We start from the raw sequence: 18,471 nt of genomic DNA, 5'->3' as shown, positions 1-18,471 counted from the left end.
GCCGCTATAGTTTTTAGGAATAGGGAGAAGAACAATTCCTTGCATTTATTGTTACGGAGCTTTCGGAGCTTTGAGCTAACTTTCGTTGCAATGTCCGTTTCTCAGTGCAACTTAGTCCATTCCTCAGTCACTCTGTTGTCTTATTGGTATGATTTTCCGAGCTTAGGTGTTGGACTGGTTGGTCTTGAGGAGAAGTGAGTTGAGGCGTTGATGAACTAAACATAAGTGCTCTAGGGATAAAACATTCACCCGTGCTGAGTATACGCATGAGTACCTACAAACAAATCTCTACTTTTATTACATTAGGTGTCCGGTAATCCAACATTGTCTTTCTTATTGACATAGATACTTTCTGATGCGCTTTGGCCAACTTTCGAACGCCGTTTGCCCTCTGTTTTGGCGTGGACCAGGAGCCGAGTTGGACGGAGGAGGTGTAAACAAACTCCCTGCCTCGAGGTATTCCCCGTGGTTCAAAGCAGGAACAGCATTGAGTGCTGATATTGAAGGCGAATTGTGAAACGGTTGAACCAATATTCTGTGAGACGGCCGCTGCATCAAAGATTGTGTTTTTGGAAGACTCGAAGCCTGCCAGTGTTTCTGGATGCCCGTGTATATGAAGGTAAGTTGCTGTGAACATGGTTTTGCATATTCCAAGTTAAATTTTGTGTATTACCCGTTCAGATTTACGCAGTTGTAAGACAGAAGAGCATCATCGGTTTCTCATTATGCAGAAAGTTTAGCCGGTAAATTCGATTTCTTTTGACGTCAATTGGCGGCTCGGCATTCCCAGGAGCCGTGCAGTGCAGGCCGTGTGGCCGTCAGCTCTGCCGGCTGTGTATATAGGCGGGCGGCTGCTGCCACCCGCTGCCAGACGTCAGCGGCCGCGGAGGCGTCAGTGGTCAGCGGATCGTCACCGCCGTGGGACAACCCGGTAGGTAAGTAGGCAGATCATCACATCGTCTGCTCCACTGCCATTAGTAGCCATTGGCGGAGGGGGCTGCTAACTATTCGCGACAACTCGAGAGCTAATAATGTTATAGCATTCATGTTTCATGTACCTAGCTTCTACGTCAATTTTGTATTGCATGTGAAATTTTCGCTTGGTTTAGTAGAAAAAATGCTAAGTTATGAGCAATTCAATGTTTTTTGTGTTTTGAAAATAAATGCAAATATATGAATTTAAAAAATAATACACCGTTACAGGTGGCAGCTGGCGATTTTTCTCCTGATAATTGTGTTCTGAGTGGATTTAGGCAGACTTCAAACAGAGGTCAACGCCCAACATAATCTTATCCAAGCAAATAGAACGTCCTATGCCTTATGACGCTGCTGGACAAGACAAATAAGACTGTGTCAAAGTCGCTGCCACACGACCATTTTTGGAGAAGGCGTTAATCCGAACTCGATCCCCGACCTCGCGTTTTGACCTTACCTCAGAGGTCACCTTTTGACCTGAGACCTGGAGACCAGTCGCTGCGTCTTGAAAAGACAGACCGCTCGCTTTCTTGCCGAAGCTGCAGCTAAATGATGGACGGCACGGTGTATCCCCTTTCCCCCTCTGCGGGCTTTTACGCAGATTAGTTTCGGTTATGGAGAATGTCTTCTTTTTGGCATCGCATGTTCTACGATGACTGACCTTTTTCCTTGACTTCTTGCAGACCAGCGATGAAGTACTTTGCTGCGGCTGTGCTGGCCTGTCTGGCATGGTTTTGTGTTGTGTCTTTGGCATACAGCCCGAGCTACCCTGTTCAGTCCGGTGGGGCTAGCGTCCCGGCCCAGTCAGGGTATGGCGCTCACAGGGGACACTCAGGCCGCGGTCACTCAAAGATCCACCGTCCGTCGAAAGTCGTGCACAGCGGCTCTGTGGACCAGCCATCTGTCCAGTACGGACAGCAGACTGGCCAGCGTGCGCACGGCATTGGTGGCCCTCGTTTGAGCGCGCCACTGGAGCATGGAAGTGCTCACGCAACCCTAGGTGCCGCCCATTTTGACGCCCAACAAGCGCATGAGAGGGCACACGCGTCCCTAGGTGCCGCCCATTTCGGTGCACAGCAGGCACACGAGAATGCGCATGCCTCGCTAGGCGCTGCTCATTTCAGTGCAAAAGAAGCACATGAAGACGCGCAAGCTTCTCTGGGAGCCGCCCATTTTAGCGCGCAGCAGGCACACCAAGAGGCGGGTTCTACCCTTGGCGCCGCCCATCATAGTGCGCAGCAGGCGCACGAAGAGGCTGGGTCTACCCTAGGTGACGCCCATTACAGAGCACAGCAGGCGCACGAAGAAGCTGGGTCTACCCTACACGCAGCTCATTTTGGTGCGCAACAGGCGCATGAAAGTGCTCATACTGACGTAGGCTCAGCCTACGTCACTGCACAGCAAGCCCACGAAAGTGCGTATGCCAGCGTCGGTGAGGCTTATGCGAGCGCGCAGGATGCCTACTCTGAAGCACAGTCTGGTCTCGCCGACGCCCGTGAGAGCGCGCGCGAGGCGTATGCTCGAGCACAGGCTGCTATCAAGGAACTTGCGCTCTTTGCCTCTCAATCTCGACTCACGCTATCAACCTCTTATATTCTCAACAATGCACGTTTCATCGTCAGCCAACACTTTGGTTCGTCGAAAGTGAAGGCGCCGCGCATCATTGTCAGAGACGCAGCAAGCAGCGGCCTGGTCTGCGTGCCCGCGACCTCCTTCAACGCGTCCTGGATAGTGCCGGGCGGAGCGTCTTCGGCGGGGGTCGGCGTAGGAGGAGGACTGGGAGTGAGTGGAACCGGATCAACCGCCACTGGAGTCTCCCAGACGCACGCTGCCGAGTTCGAACATGTGGGTGGCGACGAAGTGCATAAGGCCATCAGACCGTTCAGCACCGTTGGTCAGGGACATGGAATCCTGGTCTCAGTCACTGGCGTGTCATCTGGCTATGGTTCCTCGGGAACCCGTGTGTCCGGGGTGTCCGGCCACGCTTCCGCTTCGCTGGGCCCGTCTGGTGTGGCGCTGTCGGCAGGACACCAGGTGCACGGGGCTGGCGGTCACGAGCACGCCGTCACCGTGCACGATGAGACCGTCCAACAGGAAGTATACTCGGAGCAGACCGATGTTGGCCACTTTAGCTCGGACGTCGAAACATTCCCCTCCTCATCGGGACTACACACGGGAGGTGAGGGTGGTCGGGGTAGCGGCATCGGCAGTGGCACGCATCCTCAAGCTAGCCGCGCCCATACGTCAGGCGAAGACGCCTCTTCCGCAGCTGAGAGCGTTTCCACATCAACCGGTCCCGTTGGAGGTCCGTCCTTCACCGCAGGACACGCCTCGGCTTCTCCTGAGGTGCTTTCGTCTTCAGCCGGAGGAGCGATTTCGGGTGGAGGTAGGGTAGCCAGCGCCTCTCGCAGCGTCTACTCGACCGAGTCGGGTCACGGCGCCTCGGCCGGCTCGGCACATGGCGGCTCCAGCGGCGGCGGGCCCAGCGTGGCGGCGTCGTCTGTCGATGGCGACGGGCGTGCCTCGCTGTACGTCTCCGGGCAGCACGCCGAGGCGGCCACGGCCGGCGCCGATGGCTCGGCAGTGCACCTAAGCAGCACTGGCGGTCTCTCACACTACGGCTTGGCCGAGTGCGAGTGTGTGCCCGACTACCTGTGCGACGAGGACGGGCTCATCAACACCTCCGGCGTGGGCATCATCAGCGTGCGCAGCTTCTCGGCCGGCGGCACGGCGGCGACGGTGGACTCGCGCTGCCAGCCGGGCCACGTGTGCTGCCGACACCGGGACCGGCGCCAGCCCGTCTCCTGGAGACCGCTCGGCTGCGGCACCCGCTCCCCGATCCGGCTCGACCGGCGGGTTGTCTCCGGAGAGGTGAGCCGCCACACACTACCCCTGGTGTTAAGGCATTATGATCCATGCTAGCGTCGGCAAGGGTAGTAGGCATTGAATCATCATGGAAGTAATGCTTAAGTCAACACTGTTAAATGCTTTGGTATCTGCAAATTCTCTCGATAAGAATACCTAAACACACACGGCGAATCCTAAAGGAACCTGTAATGGCGTTGCCGAACCTATTGCACACAACTCATTGCTGGAACCATTGACAAAAGGAACAGCCCATTGACTAATTCGTTATCGTTTGTCTCAGGCCGCTCGTCTCGGCGAGTTCCCCTGGATGGTGGCACTGAGGCTGGTCTCATCTTCCGGCAAGACGCACAAGAACAAGTATCTCTGCGGGGGTTCGCTGATCGCACCGAACGTTGTGCTAACGGCCGCCCACTGCGTCTACAAGTGAGCGGGGTTACTTACAATCGACCGACGGCGACGTCGCTGATATGTGGGCAGTTGGTCAGGTAGCATGTGCCGCATTACGTTATTTGATTACGCTCCTACTCCCTTCTGTGTGATGTCACGTTCGTCAGTAGTTCGTCTATCAGTAGTCTTTAATTGATGACTCTGCTGTAATGCAGAAGTGCGCCTGCCAACCTTTACCGATTGTGACAGGCTTAGCGTGGTATCTCTTCATGACACGCTGTTGTACTGTGTCTAGTACCCGGCTAATACCGGTGCGCTGCTGATCTGCAGGTACCGCGCCGAGCGTTTAGTGGCTCGAGTTGGCGAATGGGACACCAACAACGCCGACACCGTCTACCCGCACGAGGACCGCGCCGTCGCCGAGGTGGTGGTGCACCAGCAGTTCGCCTCGGACTCGCTCCACTACGATGTGGCACTTCTGCGGCTCGAGTCACCTGTCGAGACCGACGCCCACATCAACACCATCTGCCTGCCCGACGATGGCGACCACAACATCGACTTTGCCGACTGTTACGCCACCGGCTGGGGCCAGGAATCGTTTGGTGAGTGAGGTGTCGGGCCAGTCCCAGACGGGAGCGTAGGGTTCGATGTTTTCTGCATTTGGAAGTGATCCTCTGAGCACAATAATTTTACTGCTTATATTAATTTTGAGGTTTCGATCCAAACTGCAGTCGACAGCACTTGCCACAAGAGGTCGATAACATAGTTGCGCTGACTCGAGGGATAGGGCAAGGGCCAGGGTCTCAAACCCATGCATGTAAGAAACCAATCATTGAATTATTTACACTTTCTATACGTAACTTGTAAAATATGCTTGTCGTTAGCGTGCATTTAATCGGCGTGCAGATGATAAATTGGCCGAGTGGTATAATTTTAAACGTAAAACTTGTGACAAATTCAACGCGATAACCTTCGTCGTGTTCTGGACAGGCCCCTAAATATCCCGTTGCGTGACCTGCCTCTCTCATTTTGCCGTCATTCCGGACAGCCCCGGGCAATGCCTTATCATTCTTTCAACGACACGCTCTTTGCACGTGTGAGTGTGGCAGGTGTGTGACGGAGTGCACTAAACACTCCGACTCCGTACGTGGAACGTTGTTTTGCTTAGCTGCAAACACGGCCGTGACTGCTTCGCCGGTTATGGCCACTTCGCCCAACCCCACCAGCCACCCCTTTGCGAGGCGACGACTAGGATTCAAGGTCGACGGCAGGCTGAGGCTGCGCTATAAGTGGATGGCATTGAAATTATATCAGGCGTTAAGACATGGCTATTGCTGGAAAGTAGCGCTTCTGTACCCTTGGGATGCTTTTTTTAAGCTGCCATTTGAAATTCGGTTTGCCTGACAGCTGAAGCTTTGGTACTGTCGGCTTATTCTGATCAAAAGCACATTGCATTTTTTAGACCCAAGCTTTAGTTCCATGAGGTACCAAATACCTAAGGGGGCAATCACATCAGAGTTCCTCGTGCTTCCTCCTCAGATGAACAAATAACTTTTATGCCCAATGCCCATGGATCGTGAAACATATAAGCGCGAAGGCTCAAATCGTAAATTGTCTGGTGGCAGATGTTAGCATGTCCTCCAGCAATGATTTTGCCAATCGGTATTTATCTTTCTTGAGGCGACGATTCTGGCAGGAGATGGAGTTGGATTTTGAACACATGCTACACCTTAGTTTACATAAGGCGCCCTGCCATCGATCATGCACACGGCGGTGGTTCTGCTCGGCTTTGAATGTTTGCCAGGGCAACTCCGAGCACTGCATGTAAACACTGTCTGGCGCTGCCTGACAACGACATTGCAACACATCTCACGGTGGCACGTGTTATTTTTACACATAACTCAAAAATCAAATGAATGACTTCTTCCATCGACATCATGTCCATCCTTCCCCTGCCCGCAGACAATGCCTTCTACCCGAACCTGTTGAAGAAGGTGCCGCTGCGCACGGTGGAGAGCGGTAGCTGTCAGACCCAGTTGCGGCAGACTCGGCTGAGCAAGTGGTTTGAGCTGCATGACACGTTCGTGTGTGCCGGCGGCGAACCGAACGTGGACACGTGCCTGGGCGACGGCGGCTCGCCGCTCGTCTGCCGCGACACGTCGGCACAGTACGACGACGAGGAGACCTTTGTCCAGGTCGGCATCGTGGCCTGGTGAGTGCCTCACGGCCGACCGCTTATTCTGTTTCGTTCCTTCCCGAGCCGGGCGAATGGGACTGGCCAAACTCGTGCATTGGAGCCAGTTACGGGTGCATAGCGAACATGGTCCTGGTTACTAGACTGCAAAAGGTAACCGCGCTGGGACCTTGAACTTATTTCGATGTTTGTGATGTATATTAGACGCATTATATTCAAACCTGACGGATCAAAGCTCAACCTAGATATGGTACTCACTGGCGGTAAAACTCTATTGTTAAATAAACCGCGCTATATGTCTTGTCTTGTGAGCAACCTGGTAGTAGATCAGAGCCGACTTTGACTATGGTTTTAAATGCTTCACCCGGTGTGTCACCCACCCCTTCTCACCCGGACGTATCTCTCTCGCTCCTCAGGGGGATCAACTGCCACCAGGCCGGTGTTCCCGGAGTGTACGCTGACGTGGTGGCCCTGATGCCATGGATCCGCAGCGCTCTCGACTCGCTGACCAGCCGACCGTCGTACTAGCGCTGCGACTGAGAAATACAGAGTGCTGCGGCAGACCGCGACCCTGCCGACCCTCAAAGGTAGTCACTGCGCACGACGCCTCGACGCCCGGCCTTACTCGGCCAGTGATTCAGCTATGATGAGCGGCTTTCGAGTTTCTGGAGCTCTGGATGTGTTATTTTTGGGAAATACAAGCATAGCTCGAAAGTGCTTTGTTTGAAGCCGTCTTCCTTTTTATTAAATCGGATGCTGTTCAAGCCCAAAATGCATTGGCTCCGTCAATTGATCGATAAGTATGAAAACACAGCGAGTTTAACAAAAATGCATAAATGATAATTAAAAACCGGCACAGCATGACTTTGATTTGATATGTAGCTTAGCTTCAACTGTTCTAGACTCTTGTGTCCGGCACTTTCATAATAATTTCAACTTAAGTTATTTCAGGTTGAATGACACGCGGTTTGGTCAAGAATTTATATGGACACCGGGCTAAGGCGTGTAGTTATAATGAAGGCGTCACAAATGCTTCAAATAAAAAAAAATGGCAGGCGAGCGTAGAGCGATCTTGCTTGGCCTTTATTTTTCCCTTCTTTAGTCTGTATGTCCTCTGAGGGAACATACAACGTGTGTTACTGAGTCAGCCGGCGTTCTTTCAAATTCATTCAATTTCATGCAATTTTTATTTCAGGAAAACAAATTTTTGCACGTTATTCAACATACTTCACAAACATGGAGGATTCGACAAGACACGCTAAAGTAACGTCAAAAGAGTATGAAATAAATCCCATTATTTTTTTCGGAGGAATAACTCTCGAAATTAAACGGTATCCGTAGTGTGTCAAAACTATAATGCACACCTTTCAGCTTGCAACATCCATTGCAAACCTATGCATGATGCAAGCATACGAGACGGATGTATCGTTTATCCTGCAGGTTCTTTGGTGACATCTTTTTGAAACGCCCTGCTTTGTCAGCCGAGTCGCGGTCTGCTGTCGATGACCCGGCTCGCTGAGGTCATCTGTGGACATTCCATCGTCTTCCAGAGGAGGTCATGTGTGGCGGGCTGTCCATGCTGGACCAGCCTCTAGGCAGTGAAGTCGGGGGTGGTGAGGCCACCGGTCGAGTCGAGTGGCTCCGTGCTGTACGCCGGGTAGGCGCGCCCCGAGCAGTCTCCGTCCGTGTTGCTGGAGGGAAGCACGACCAGAACCTCGGGACAGCCGGCCGGCTTGCCGTCCTGGCCGGGACACTCGTCCACCGTGTCGGCCGTGCGATGGTACGGAGAGCTGAAACGGAAGAACAGCACGCCCGCCTCTGTGTCCAGGTACCAGTGCACATCCGCGCCCTGGTCGTCCAGAGAGTCAAACGACGGCACTGGCACGGAGTTCATCTCGACGGTGAGCGGAGTCACTCCCTTTCCGATGCAAAGTCCTACCGTCTGAACTACTCCGGCCTCCACGCCCGCCAGGCGAATTTTGAAGTAGCGCGGCACAGACGTGTTGAAGTGAACGATGTAGCCCTCCTGTGAGTTCAGCGCGTAGCTGTTCTGGAAGTTGACCCCGTAGGTAAATGTAGCGCTTCCATCGTTGCGCGTGAGGAACGTGTTGAGGTTGCCCACACTACGGTCCCACCACATGAACAAAAGTTTGGTGAACATGGTCGGACACACATACAAGTTCCACTGCGGAACAGGTGCGCAGCGAGCATTCAGGTGAATGTCGTAAGGCTTCACGACAGTGGAGTTAGCGTATGTAGTCAGAGAGCCGTCCAGATCGCGGATGACGTTCTGAATGTTGCCGGCCAGGTCGGCGAAGCCGCGCCCTTCGCTGGCGTCGAACGCACGGTTGCCTTCGAGCGGGTCGGCGTAGCGGAACACCAGTCCGCTGACACTGTTCACTGGCGAGGTGTAGTGGCGAATTTTGCGCCGCATGCCGATACCCCCGGAGGGTCTGACTATGTTTGATTCGAAACGGTCAAAGGTGACGCGATTTAGCGACATGATTGTGTCGTGGAAGATGACGCCGATGATGGGAAGTGCGTTGTCTGCGCCGTTCATGCGGATCTGTCGGTCCCACCAGATGCTAGTGCCGTTTGTCAGCCGGATCCAGCCCTCCGGTCTACCCTTGTTGGCGGTCTCTCCAACGATCAATGAGTCCTCGAGACGTTTCTCACCGGCACCTGACCATGCGAACACCACGCCCTCGACGCTCTCGGCGATATTAAAGCGTTTAGCCACTACCCGTGACATCCGAAGCCACACCGACTTGTAGTTCTTGAAGGCCGTGAAGCCGTCAAGGGTAACAACTACAGTGGGACTGGTTGCGTTCAGAGGGTCTTCACGTGGGTCGTAGTTGAAGCCGCCATGTATATGACCGTTAGATCTAAGCACGCCATCAAAATGAAGACCGTATTCGTTATTCGAATGCGCGACATTGTCTATGAAGGGATCAAGCGGTGTTTTCATTGCTTCATTGTGCTCCATGACATCCAGCGCCGCAGATGGCCCGATTGGTTTTCGCGGGAACGTGTACCAGATGCCCCAGCCCTCGGAGCCGCCGGCCACATTGCCCTCCATTGTGGTGAGTGGGTTGGTGATCCAGAAAGTCGAGGCACGTCCGTGGTCGCTCGGCGTCAGTGTCGTCCGACGTGTGCTGAATCCCAGGTTGTTGCGGAACACCGTCCTCTTCTCGCTGCCATCCTCCAAGAAGAAGCAGTGACCGAAGTGGTCGTAGGCCATGTTACCCTCCACTAGGAGACCGCTGGTCCCGTGAACGGTCACGCAACGTGCAAACGTATGATGGATGGCATTGGAACGTACGTAAGCCCTCAGCTCTCGTGTTGTATCAACATCGCCACACATGTGGAAGTGGATTGGGTAGGCACCCAGGACTGAGTTTTGACCCATGTGGAAGATCTCAGCGTTGACAATGCGTACCGATGCGAAGTTAGCAAATACCTTAATTTGACCTCCGAAAGTGTCGAAATTAAACCTGCCACAGTGGTTGTCGCCATAGCAAGCGTCTTCCATCCGGCCGTGGATTCGCACGTTCCGTTTGAGCAGACCGACTTCTGCGCCCATGTTGACGCCGTCGGTCGTCTCTCCCCAGTGGGTCCAGCGCACCGGCCAGCCGATCATGATCTGGGTGGCACTGCAGTCGGGGCAGTCGAGCAGGGTGAACTCCTCCGCCTGCCGCCAGTCGTAGTCCGTGGAGGTGATGGCAACGGTGTCGCCGGCGCGCCAGTCGCTAACGTTGCTGCTGACGTCCAGAACAATATGAGCGTCCGGAACGTTGCCGGCAGTGTACGTCAGCATGTCGATCTCATACGGCCAGTCGGAGGTCAGACGCGTCACCGACTGCGCCAAGTACTCGACATCGCCCACTTGCTTCACCAACCGCGAAGTTACCGAGTTGTCGCCTTCCGGGTGTCCAAGCTCTTCTATGGTGTTTTCCGGGTGGCCAACGTGGCAGATGGCTGCCCATGCGACGGTCTCGCCGAGGCTGAGGTCGCGAAGGTGACTGCGCTGTCCCCCTCCGTAGCACACCTGCTCGAACGCGTCGGCGGCGTGCTCCAGCTGCTGGTCGCGATCCAGCTCCACCTTCCGCTGCACCACCAGCAGCACAACGCTGCCCTGCATCGTCACCAGGTCTGAGAAGTCACACGAACGGCGCAGACGCATGTACCGCACCGGCTGGCCGGTCGAGTTAAACTGATAGCCCATGAAGCCGCGGTACCAGTGGGCTACGTTCTCCGTCTCGCGGTGGTTGAACAGGGCATTGCCGACCACCAGTTCGCGAGTGGTCTGAGGAAGGGTGGTCTGCAGGCGGGTCCACGCCTGTCTCGGTTGGCCGTGAACCTCCAGCCGGCCGCCGTCGACCACCACGAGCGCCTTGAACTCGGTGCCGTTCTCGTGGACCTGCACCCCGACCGTCACGTTCTTCTTGCCGAGCAGCTCGATCTCCGCCTGTCCCGTGAACGGACAGTCCTCGGCGCCGACGTGCAGTTCGCCGGCCACCTTGATCCATTCGGCGGCCAGCTTGGCGAGGTCGGCGGCCGGGTCGAACACCAGTCGCCCGCCGGCCTCCACCGTCACGGAAAGGAGGTCCGGGGTCGCGGTGTCGAGCAGCATCGGCTCCGACACCACCACGGCCTCGCCCTCGGCAGGTACCTGCGGACAAACCACACAGCCGTCACGCAGGGGTCAGACATAAGGATAACCGGCCACGAGGTGCGAATCGCAATTTACCTTTGAAAAGGGCAAGCAATACTTCTGTATGTGTATAAGCAAATCATTGAGATTGATAGTCAATATCTCAATGAGAAAGAAAGCAAGATTCTGACAATCCATGTGACTATTTTGATATCGATGTTAATCCTCGCCAGGCCAGGGCCTTTTTCATAACGCGGACGGCCAGGGGGTACGACCCCCAACCTGGCGATTGGCTCCTATGACACTTAAAAACACCAAATTTACAGAGTAGGTGAGCCCAATAGAAATATCGCCCCTTTTCATATTTGGTGACTCTGAGTCAACACTTAGGGGTGGGGGTGTGGGGGGGGGGAATAAATAGGTATAAACATTTTGCTAAAAATGTCAAGAGTTTTTTTTCGCTTGTAACTTTTGATCTGATAAAGATAGCGCAAATTTAAAGGCACCAATAAACTCAGCACGTCAATGCGCATCGAATGCTATACTTTGTTAGGTATCAGTTTAAAAATTTGCCTAAGATTAAGTGACCTTAACCCTCGCATGTGTAGGGGGATCGGATGGACCCCCCCCCCCATGGTTTTTCGCGAATAACTCGCGTAAAAAGCGGCCGATCGCGACGAAACTTTCAGTACCCTCGCATTGATTAATTTTACACCTACCCTGAAAATTTCATGACCCTGACCCAAATGACCTTTGACCTGTGACCTCTTTTCCGAGACCATGTTTGGCCGGAATCGCGATTTCGCGTATGTCGGCTCGCACTAGCCGCGTGTTTGCAAGCTTTTCGTGGTTTCAAACGTTCAAAAATGTGATTTGATGTTACTCCCGTGTGTGTCAAGGTCACCTGAAGGTCAGGTCAGGTCATTGACCTTTGGTGACCTCGGGTGACCTCGGTTCACTTTTTCGAGTTTCACATGTTTCTAGGCTAGTTTTTGGAGCTGAATTCGAATTTAGCAACCATTTGAACATTTACGAAGTAGTTTTGGTGACTTCGTAACATGTTACGAAGCTGTCAGAGGCGGTTGACACGTACTACGAATACCCGTCACGACGCCTACTGGTTGACCTGACCTGACCTGACCCGACCTGGTCTAAATGCTTCAAGACATCATCTGTGATCAAAACTAACACGATATTCGTGATCAGCACCCCGAAAAACCCCTTAGCAGCCACACTTTACGACTTTCTAACAGGTCCCGATTTTCCCGACTTTGGGTCATTGACCTGACCTGGAAGGTCAACCAATGACCTAGGACCTTAAAACTGGGTATCATCGGCTTCCTCTCGTCACGGGCAACACGCTCGTTTTTTCCGCGAAGCTCTAGCTCGATCAGGGGCCAAACGGCAAGGGGGGGTCCAACCGACCCCCCCTACACATTAGAAGCTGGCAAACGCCGCACACATGCGAGGGTTAAATTACTTACTTACGTTCATAAGTCCATCACATTGCATCTTATCACATTATTCGATTTGGCTGATCACAAGCAACACAATGACACCTGTAGCCCCATTGTGTGTCAGGTTTTAAGCGAAAACGTAGTTAGACCTCATTTGACCTCAGATGACCTGATCCTTGCATTCTTGCAGCAAGCAAACACGAAGTTCATCACGCACTGATGTAAACTGAGGCATTACAACACAAACACATTAAAATGGAGCATATTTTTACAATTTGAGCCATTCAGCCATATTTTCTCAGAATTTGTCATGACTTCTAGATGACCTCAGGTCACCCGAATTTGAAAAAAAACGGGATGCAAGATATGCCACTCGGTGAGCTTAGCATATACTGCCAGTTTGAGTCAAATCGATGAACACCTGTAGATTTCATAGAAAAATAGTGATTTTTCAGTGTCATTTTGACCTTGTACCGGTTTTTGTGAGCTTGCGACCTGACCTGAGGTCACTGGAACTCAAAATTCCCAGAATACGTGTCAAATGATTGCTCCAAGTTGTATCTGAAATTTGGTGACGCTACGTGCCATGGTTCTCACGCTAATAACGAAAGATTGTAATTTCGTTGCCGCTAAACTACATAGTCCAATTTTAATCGTTTAATTGTTTTTTGAATGACCTCCTTACAAAATTATACTTTTCATTCATGTATTTTTGTTTTAGATGAATTTTCGGCCACGGGCCATGATCACATGAATGCCAAATATAAGAAGCCGCCTGAATTGTAGACTGTGCCGGGGCGGGACGGTTCCGTCTTCACATCGCGCTCCTTACCGCTGATTATATTCGATTCGCGTCAAATTTTGTAAGAAGACTAAGAAATGTACAGGCAATCTTATGGTCAAAGAATTTTGAAAATCGGCCGGTAACAACTTGAGTTATGAGTGTGTAAACACAAAATTGTGATTGCCGCGTTTCCCGCGTCCGCCGATCCCGCTTCAGCCGGCGACATCTTACGCTTAGCAGGCTTCTAAGTTCTAACTGCCATATCTATTGTTGGATTAACAAGAAATTCACCATACATACTCACCAATGTATGTTCTTTCGTATAGTGAAAGAAAAAAGAAAATCGGCCGGTAACTTTTTGAGTTATCGGCGTGTAAACGCAAAAAAGTCGCTAATATGGCAGATTTGACTACTTTTGACCTCATTTGACCTTGAAGATATTGACCTAGGGTCATGAAATTCACACACAACAGAGTTCCCCTGGGCCCCCACCTACTTAGAGGGGGGCGACATCCGCCCCCCCCCCTTCCACTGGGTGTAGTACTCGCAACCCTTCCACTGCGCGTGTTAAAAGGAAGGTACCGTAAAGTGGGGCTATTTGAAACGGATTTTACAGTTTTTGGCCTGTCCCTTCAAAACGGTTGATATTTCCTATAGCATGTAAATTGCAAAAACGTAGTTCTCTGTAACCGCTTTCAGATAGGTCAATTTTGGTTCAGCTATTAACCATAAATAAAGTTATTTTTATACTTGAAGCCTGTCTCAAATAACCCCATAGTGTGGGGCTATTTGAGACAGTTTTGGTTGCAAGGAAATTGAAGAAAATTGGTCAAGCTAGGGATAATTCTTTTAATGCCATGCGATTGGAAATTAAATTTTGATACTTGTAGCAAAAAGCATTTCTTTCAACTACAGTTAATTAACCCTTATAATCAAACTTTTCGTTTTTCGTTGGGCCTAGCATTTCGGTCTGCTAAAAAATTGCATTACTTTATGCTAGGGCTGTCATAATATGATGTGATCCTAAGCTTTAAAAAGCACAGGATGATTATCTATGACTATTTCTTAGTCAATGACAGTGAAATTTTCAAATAAAGTTGTTTTGTTTATTTCTGGCGGCGTAAAACACATAGGCCGAAAGTTGATGGGGCTATTTGAGACAGTCTCGCTACTGCATTAAACGTACCGTAATGCATTAAAAAAGGGAAAGCAGTTTCCAAAATGGTTGAATGAATGATATGCATGATTGATTGTTCCATTGCACATCAACCTGTGAAGAAATAACAGAAAAAGGTCAACCGGTTTTGATTTTATCCGATTTTCCTAGATCACTGCATGTTGTATCGAATGGCCGGTTACCGCACTGCATCAAGTACGTATACTGAAGGCTCACCTAACAGTTAGTATGTATGATAAATAACCTTCAATGGTGCTTATGGTCAACCAGAGTAGACATGGGTCGATTACCGACCACGTCAGTGACTGATGAAACACATTCTATGCACATACTCATAAAGGTAACTAATGCCGTCACAAACTGGATTGTCGTATTAGGTTACAATGTGTTAATATTGCTTGCTGCTAAAAGTACCATGAACCCATGGCCGATTCACCGGTGTTCCTTAGGTCGAACGCTTGATACACCTTAGGCAGAAGGCGGTAAGTCTTTAAGATGCATCACATCACCTGTGTTTAGGGCCTTGGCATCACAATCATCAGCTGTATTTGGCATGCGTTGAGGTTTCACGAGGTGGGTATCATCGGGATTCTGAGACATCGGGTTACATACTTGTCACTACCGCTAACAATATATAATGTCTTCATGTAAAATGTGCTTAGCCCATAAGTAAAACGATAGTTACGATAGATTCGGTTGCCAAGTTTTTTTAACTTCAACCATGTTAAGCTGCAGGTAGGGGTGCTTTTCGTATAACTTAAATTGTGTTTTTTCTGTATTTCTCATTAAATGCCAAATTTCTTTCAAAAAATTTCAAAATTTTCAAAAAAACCCTATCCATGGAATTCATTGTTAAATTCCACATCAGCCTGAGCAAAAATTGATCAAATATATCAAACGGTTTTAATTTTACAGCAATCCCAGTAAACATGCCGACGTCGGCCCGACGTCGGGCCGAGGCTCGGCCCGACGTCGGCCCAACGTCGGTTCAACCTCGGCCCGACATCGGCTGGACGTCGGATATGCCCGCATGTTCCGACGTCCAGCCGAAGTCCAACCGACGTCGGGCCGAGATCTTTTGCCGAGGTTGACGAGATCGTTTGTCGTTGGACCGACGGGGCCGACGTCGGCATGTTTATTGGGACAACGCGCCAAAAATATCAACCGGCGGCGGGATTCGAGCCCCCCAGTCGCCGACGTCGGCACGTTTACTGAGACAACACGCCAAAAGCAACAGCCGGCGATGGGATTCGAACCCCGTGTCATTCGAACGCGAGGTTATCGCGCTAACCACTACACCACGCAGCCAGCTAACTAATTTGGTTTGTTTTGTTGGGTTATGCGCTTTCGGTCTGACAAGACCATTTCAGACCCGGAAGGATCATAGGATGGAGACATTGGTCTTCTTGGCGAGCACCCTGGGTTCAGTTCATATAGAGTCCCTGGTCCCATTGCTGTTATGTGACACTTATTGGAAAGGGCGACCCCACAATGGATTTATATAGCCACTCTTACACACCTGCACCAACGTTTCCCAAAGTGTCTGTACTGTGTTGTACTGTGTACTGGCAGCGCTGATATGTTTCGCCGGCTCGCTCATGTTGGCGCGCGCGCAGGCGGGTCAAAGTTCGGATGTGCCGGCGGCCGGCAGCGGCGAAGGCCATCTGCAGCGGCCGCCGGGCAGTGGGGGTCAGGCGGAGGGGAGGATCGGGTTTGCGCGTCGTTCGGTGTGCAGGTGCCGACCGCGGCAGTGGAAATACAGTTCCGGCTTACAGTGTCCCTTTGATAAGTGGCACTTATGCAAAGTGACACTTGCCGACTGGCCATTCTATATGAACTGGGCCCGGCCCTGGTGAGTTGCCGGGTCTGAGCCTGACCAAAGGATAGGCCGAGCAGCCCCCAAGCACTCACCGCACCCGGCTACGGGCGAGCTCGGCTTACGGGCAATCCCAGATGGGAATTGGATAAAGTTTCCCGTCCAGTCCGGATCAGGGGGTTGCGGCGTGAGTGGAGGAAGATTTGAGTTTCCTGAGGATATTTTGAATACAGAAGCTCTTTATGAAACATGAAACATGTATTTTATATTATTTTAACGGTCAAAACAGCGGCCGATGTCGGTCCAACGTCGCCCCGACGTCGGCCCGACGTCGGCTGGACCTCAGCAATTCATCTCGGTCCGACGTCGGCCCGACGTCGGCTGGACCTCGGCTGGACGTCGGAACATGCGGGCATATCCGACATCCAGCCGACGTCGTGCCGAGGTAGGACCGACGTCGGGCCGACGTCGGCATGCCGATGCCGAGTTGCCGACGTCACCCCGACGTCGGCCGACGTCGGGCCGACGTCGGCATGTTTACTGGGATTTTACTAAGCCACTGCCGCACTGTCTCAAATAGCCCCACTGTCTCAAATAGCCCCACTTTACGGTACCAAAATGTTATCCCAGAGGATGTGCCAAACGCTATTTACGAAAAACCTTAGGGGGTTGCATCAACCCCCTGGCCCGGCAAGGCTTAAAACTGCAAACAGTGCAACGTTGCTCTATTGTTTATAGTGAACTTTACTTTTCATTTTAAAATATGTTAAGTTTTTTACATGTTGGGCGGAAGCTTTTGTCATAACAAATATATAAATATAGATAGACAGAAATGATCAACAAAATAGCAGAGATGTACATAAAATCTTTCAAATTGGCCAAATCGTTGAATGAGCTTATACGTTACGGCATCTTCACATATTATTTATTTATTTATTTATTTATTTATTTATTTATTTATTTATTTTCGCCGTGGGGTAGTGTCATATGATTGGGCACCTACGACGTGACATTTGATATAGGATTTTTTTCGTGGATATAACTTCCGACTGAGTCGAGCCTAGCGAGTCGGAAAATGCTCAATGGTATGAGCTTCCAAAGCGAAGGGGCGCCGCGTTTGATCAACTTCTTTACATTACCGGCTGAGAAATGCCCCTGGCATGAGGTCAACACATAAAAGTATATTTTTAACGTGTCTCAGCGTGACCAATGCGGCGTATCAAAACCGGTGCTTTGCAATAATATTTGTGGTGTCTTAGGAATCAGACGAATTGACATGACCTGGTGACCTGGGCTGACCTTGAATGACGTGGATCTGAAATTTTAACGCCATGTGCGAAATCATGAATCATAAGGTGTTTTTTTTTAAATAAATTTACGATAACTCGTGGTGGCGTAAAAACTCCCCACCCTAGAGGGTACCTACCTATCGGCAATAATGAGCAGTAATCGCCACGCAATTTGAGAATGTGGATCGCTCATGTACGAGTATGTAGGTTGTACAATACAATGCAATATCAAAAGGGCATTTTTATTACCTACTCATTTTTTCACATGATTTTTACGAGAGATACGTTAAATCGTTAGTATTAGTACCTACTGGCAACCCAGGTGGCGTGAGGGGTCCCTGCAAAGCTGGACTGACCTAAGATGAAAAACATCGCCACCTGTCAAAAATTGATAAGGAGAAAATGAATCTGCTTATTTATCACCGACACAAACAACCAAATTCATATGATAACAGTCAAATGTGTATAGACACGCAGTGACTCCTTCATCCACACCTATGCATGTCTAACTCTGCAGTTATTTATGCAACTCGTGCCAAATCAGTCTGGGCTGAAAGTGCACCCCTACCGCCCCTTGCTCACCGTTCCCGAGGCCCAAGAAGCAGCATCGCTCCAGCTCTTCAGGGTGCCCTCGTGGGGGCAGGCCGCTAGCGCCAGTGCCGCCAGCGCCGCCAGGCAGAGCGTCCGCAGCGGCGTCCACCAGGTCATGGTCGATCTCTTGAGCAGCGTGTCGGCTGTGCCCTGCTCCCAGTCCCGGCCCCATATATACCCGCCGGCGCTGGTACAGGGTCGACCCTGTAGGACGCCAGCTGTGAGGATGACGCTGTTCGGACGCCGGCCTAAGCCTGCGACACGCTTCCCGTACTGCCG

General features: G+C 51.3%; 2 protein-coding genes across 3 annotated transcripts; one reads left to right on the top strand and one right to left on the bottom strand.

Moving 5' to 3' along the window:
• Positions 1 to 311: 311 nt before the first annotated feature.
• Positions 312 to 7,138, top strand: LOC122364991 (filaggrin-like). Of its 2 annotated transcripts, none has more exons than XM_043335847.1 (7): positions 312 to 619; positions 791 to 931; positions 1,659 to 3,846; positions 4,124 to 4,266; positions 4,561 to 4,832; positions 6,193 to 6,442; positions 6,841 to 7,138. In XM_043335847.1, exons 3-7 carry the CDS (start codon positions 1,666 to 1,668, stop codon positions 6,950 to 6,952), a joined length of 2,958 nt encoding a protein of 985 aa, XP_043191782.1. In that variant the 5' UTR covers positions 312 to 619; positions 791 to 931; positions 1,659 to 1,665; the 3' UTR covers positions 6,953 to 7,138. The 2 variants fall into 2 exon arrangements, with proteins under 2 accessions (XP_043191782.1, XP_043191781.1); XM_043335846.1 differs by having other exon boundaries at positions 375 to 619; positions 791 to 935.
• Positions 7,139 to 7,595: 457 nt separating this feature from the next.
• On the bottom strand, positions 7,596 to 18,361 carry LOC122364990 (cell migration-inducing and hyaluronan-binding protein-like). The gene is made up of 2 exons (XM_043335845.1): positions 18,184 to 18,361; positions 7,596 to 11,096 (listed from the first exon to the last, which is right to left on the bottom strand). The coding sequence occupies exons 1-2, from the start codon at positions 18,307 to 18,309 to the stop codon at positions 8,016 to 8,018; spliced, it is 3,207 nt and encodes a 1,068-aa protein (XP_043191780.1). The 5' UTR covers positions 18,310 to 18,361; the 3' UTR covers positions 7,596 to 8,015.
• Between the last annotated feature and the right edge of the window lie 110 nt (positions 18,362 to 18,471).

This window comes from Amphibalanus amphitrite, unplaced genomic scaffold (genome assembly GCF_019059575.1).
Source record: "Amphibalanus amphitrite isolate SeventyFive unplaced genomic scaffold, NRLGWU_Aamphi_draft 000710F_arrow, whole genome shotgun sequence".
Lineage (NCBI taxonomy): Eukaryota > Metazoa > Arthropoda > Thecostraca > Balanomorpha > Balanidae > Amphibalanus > Amphibalanus amphitrite.
The sequence above is the reverse complement of the archived record's forward strand: the minus strand, read 5'-3'. Positions and strand labels throughout refer to the sequence as shown.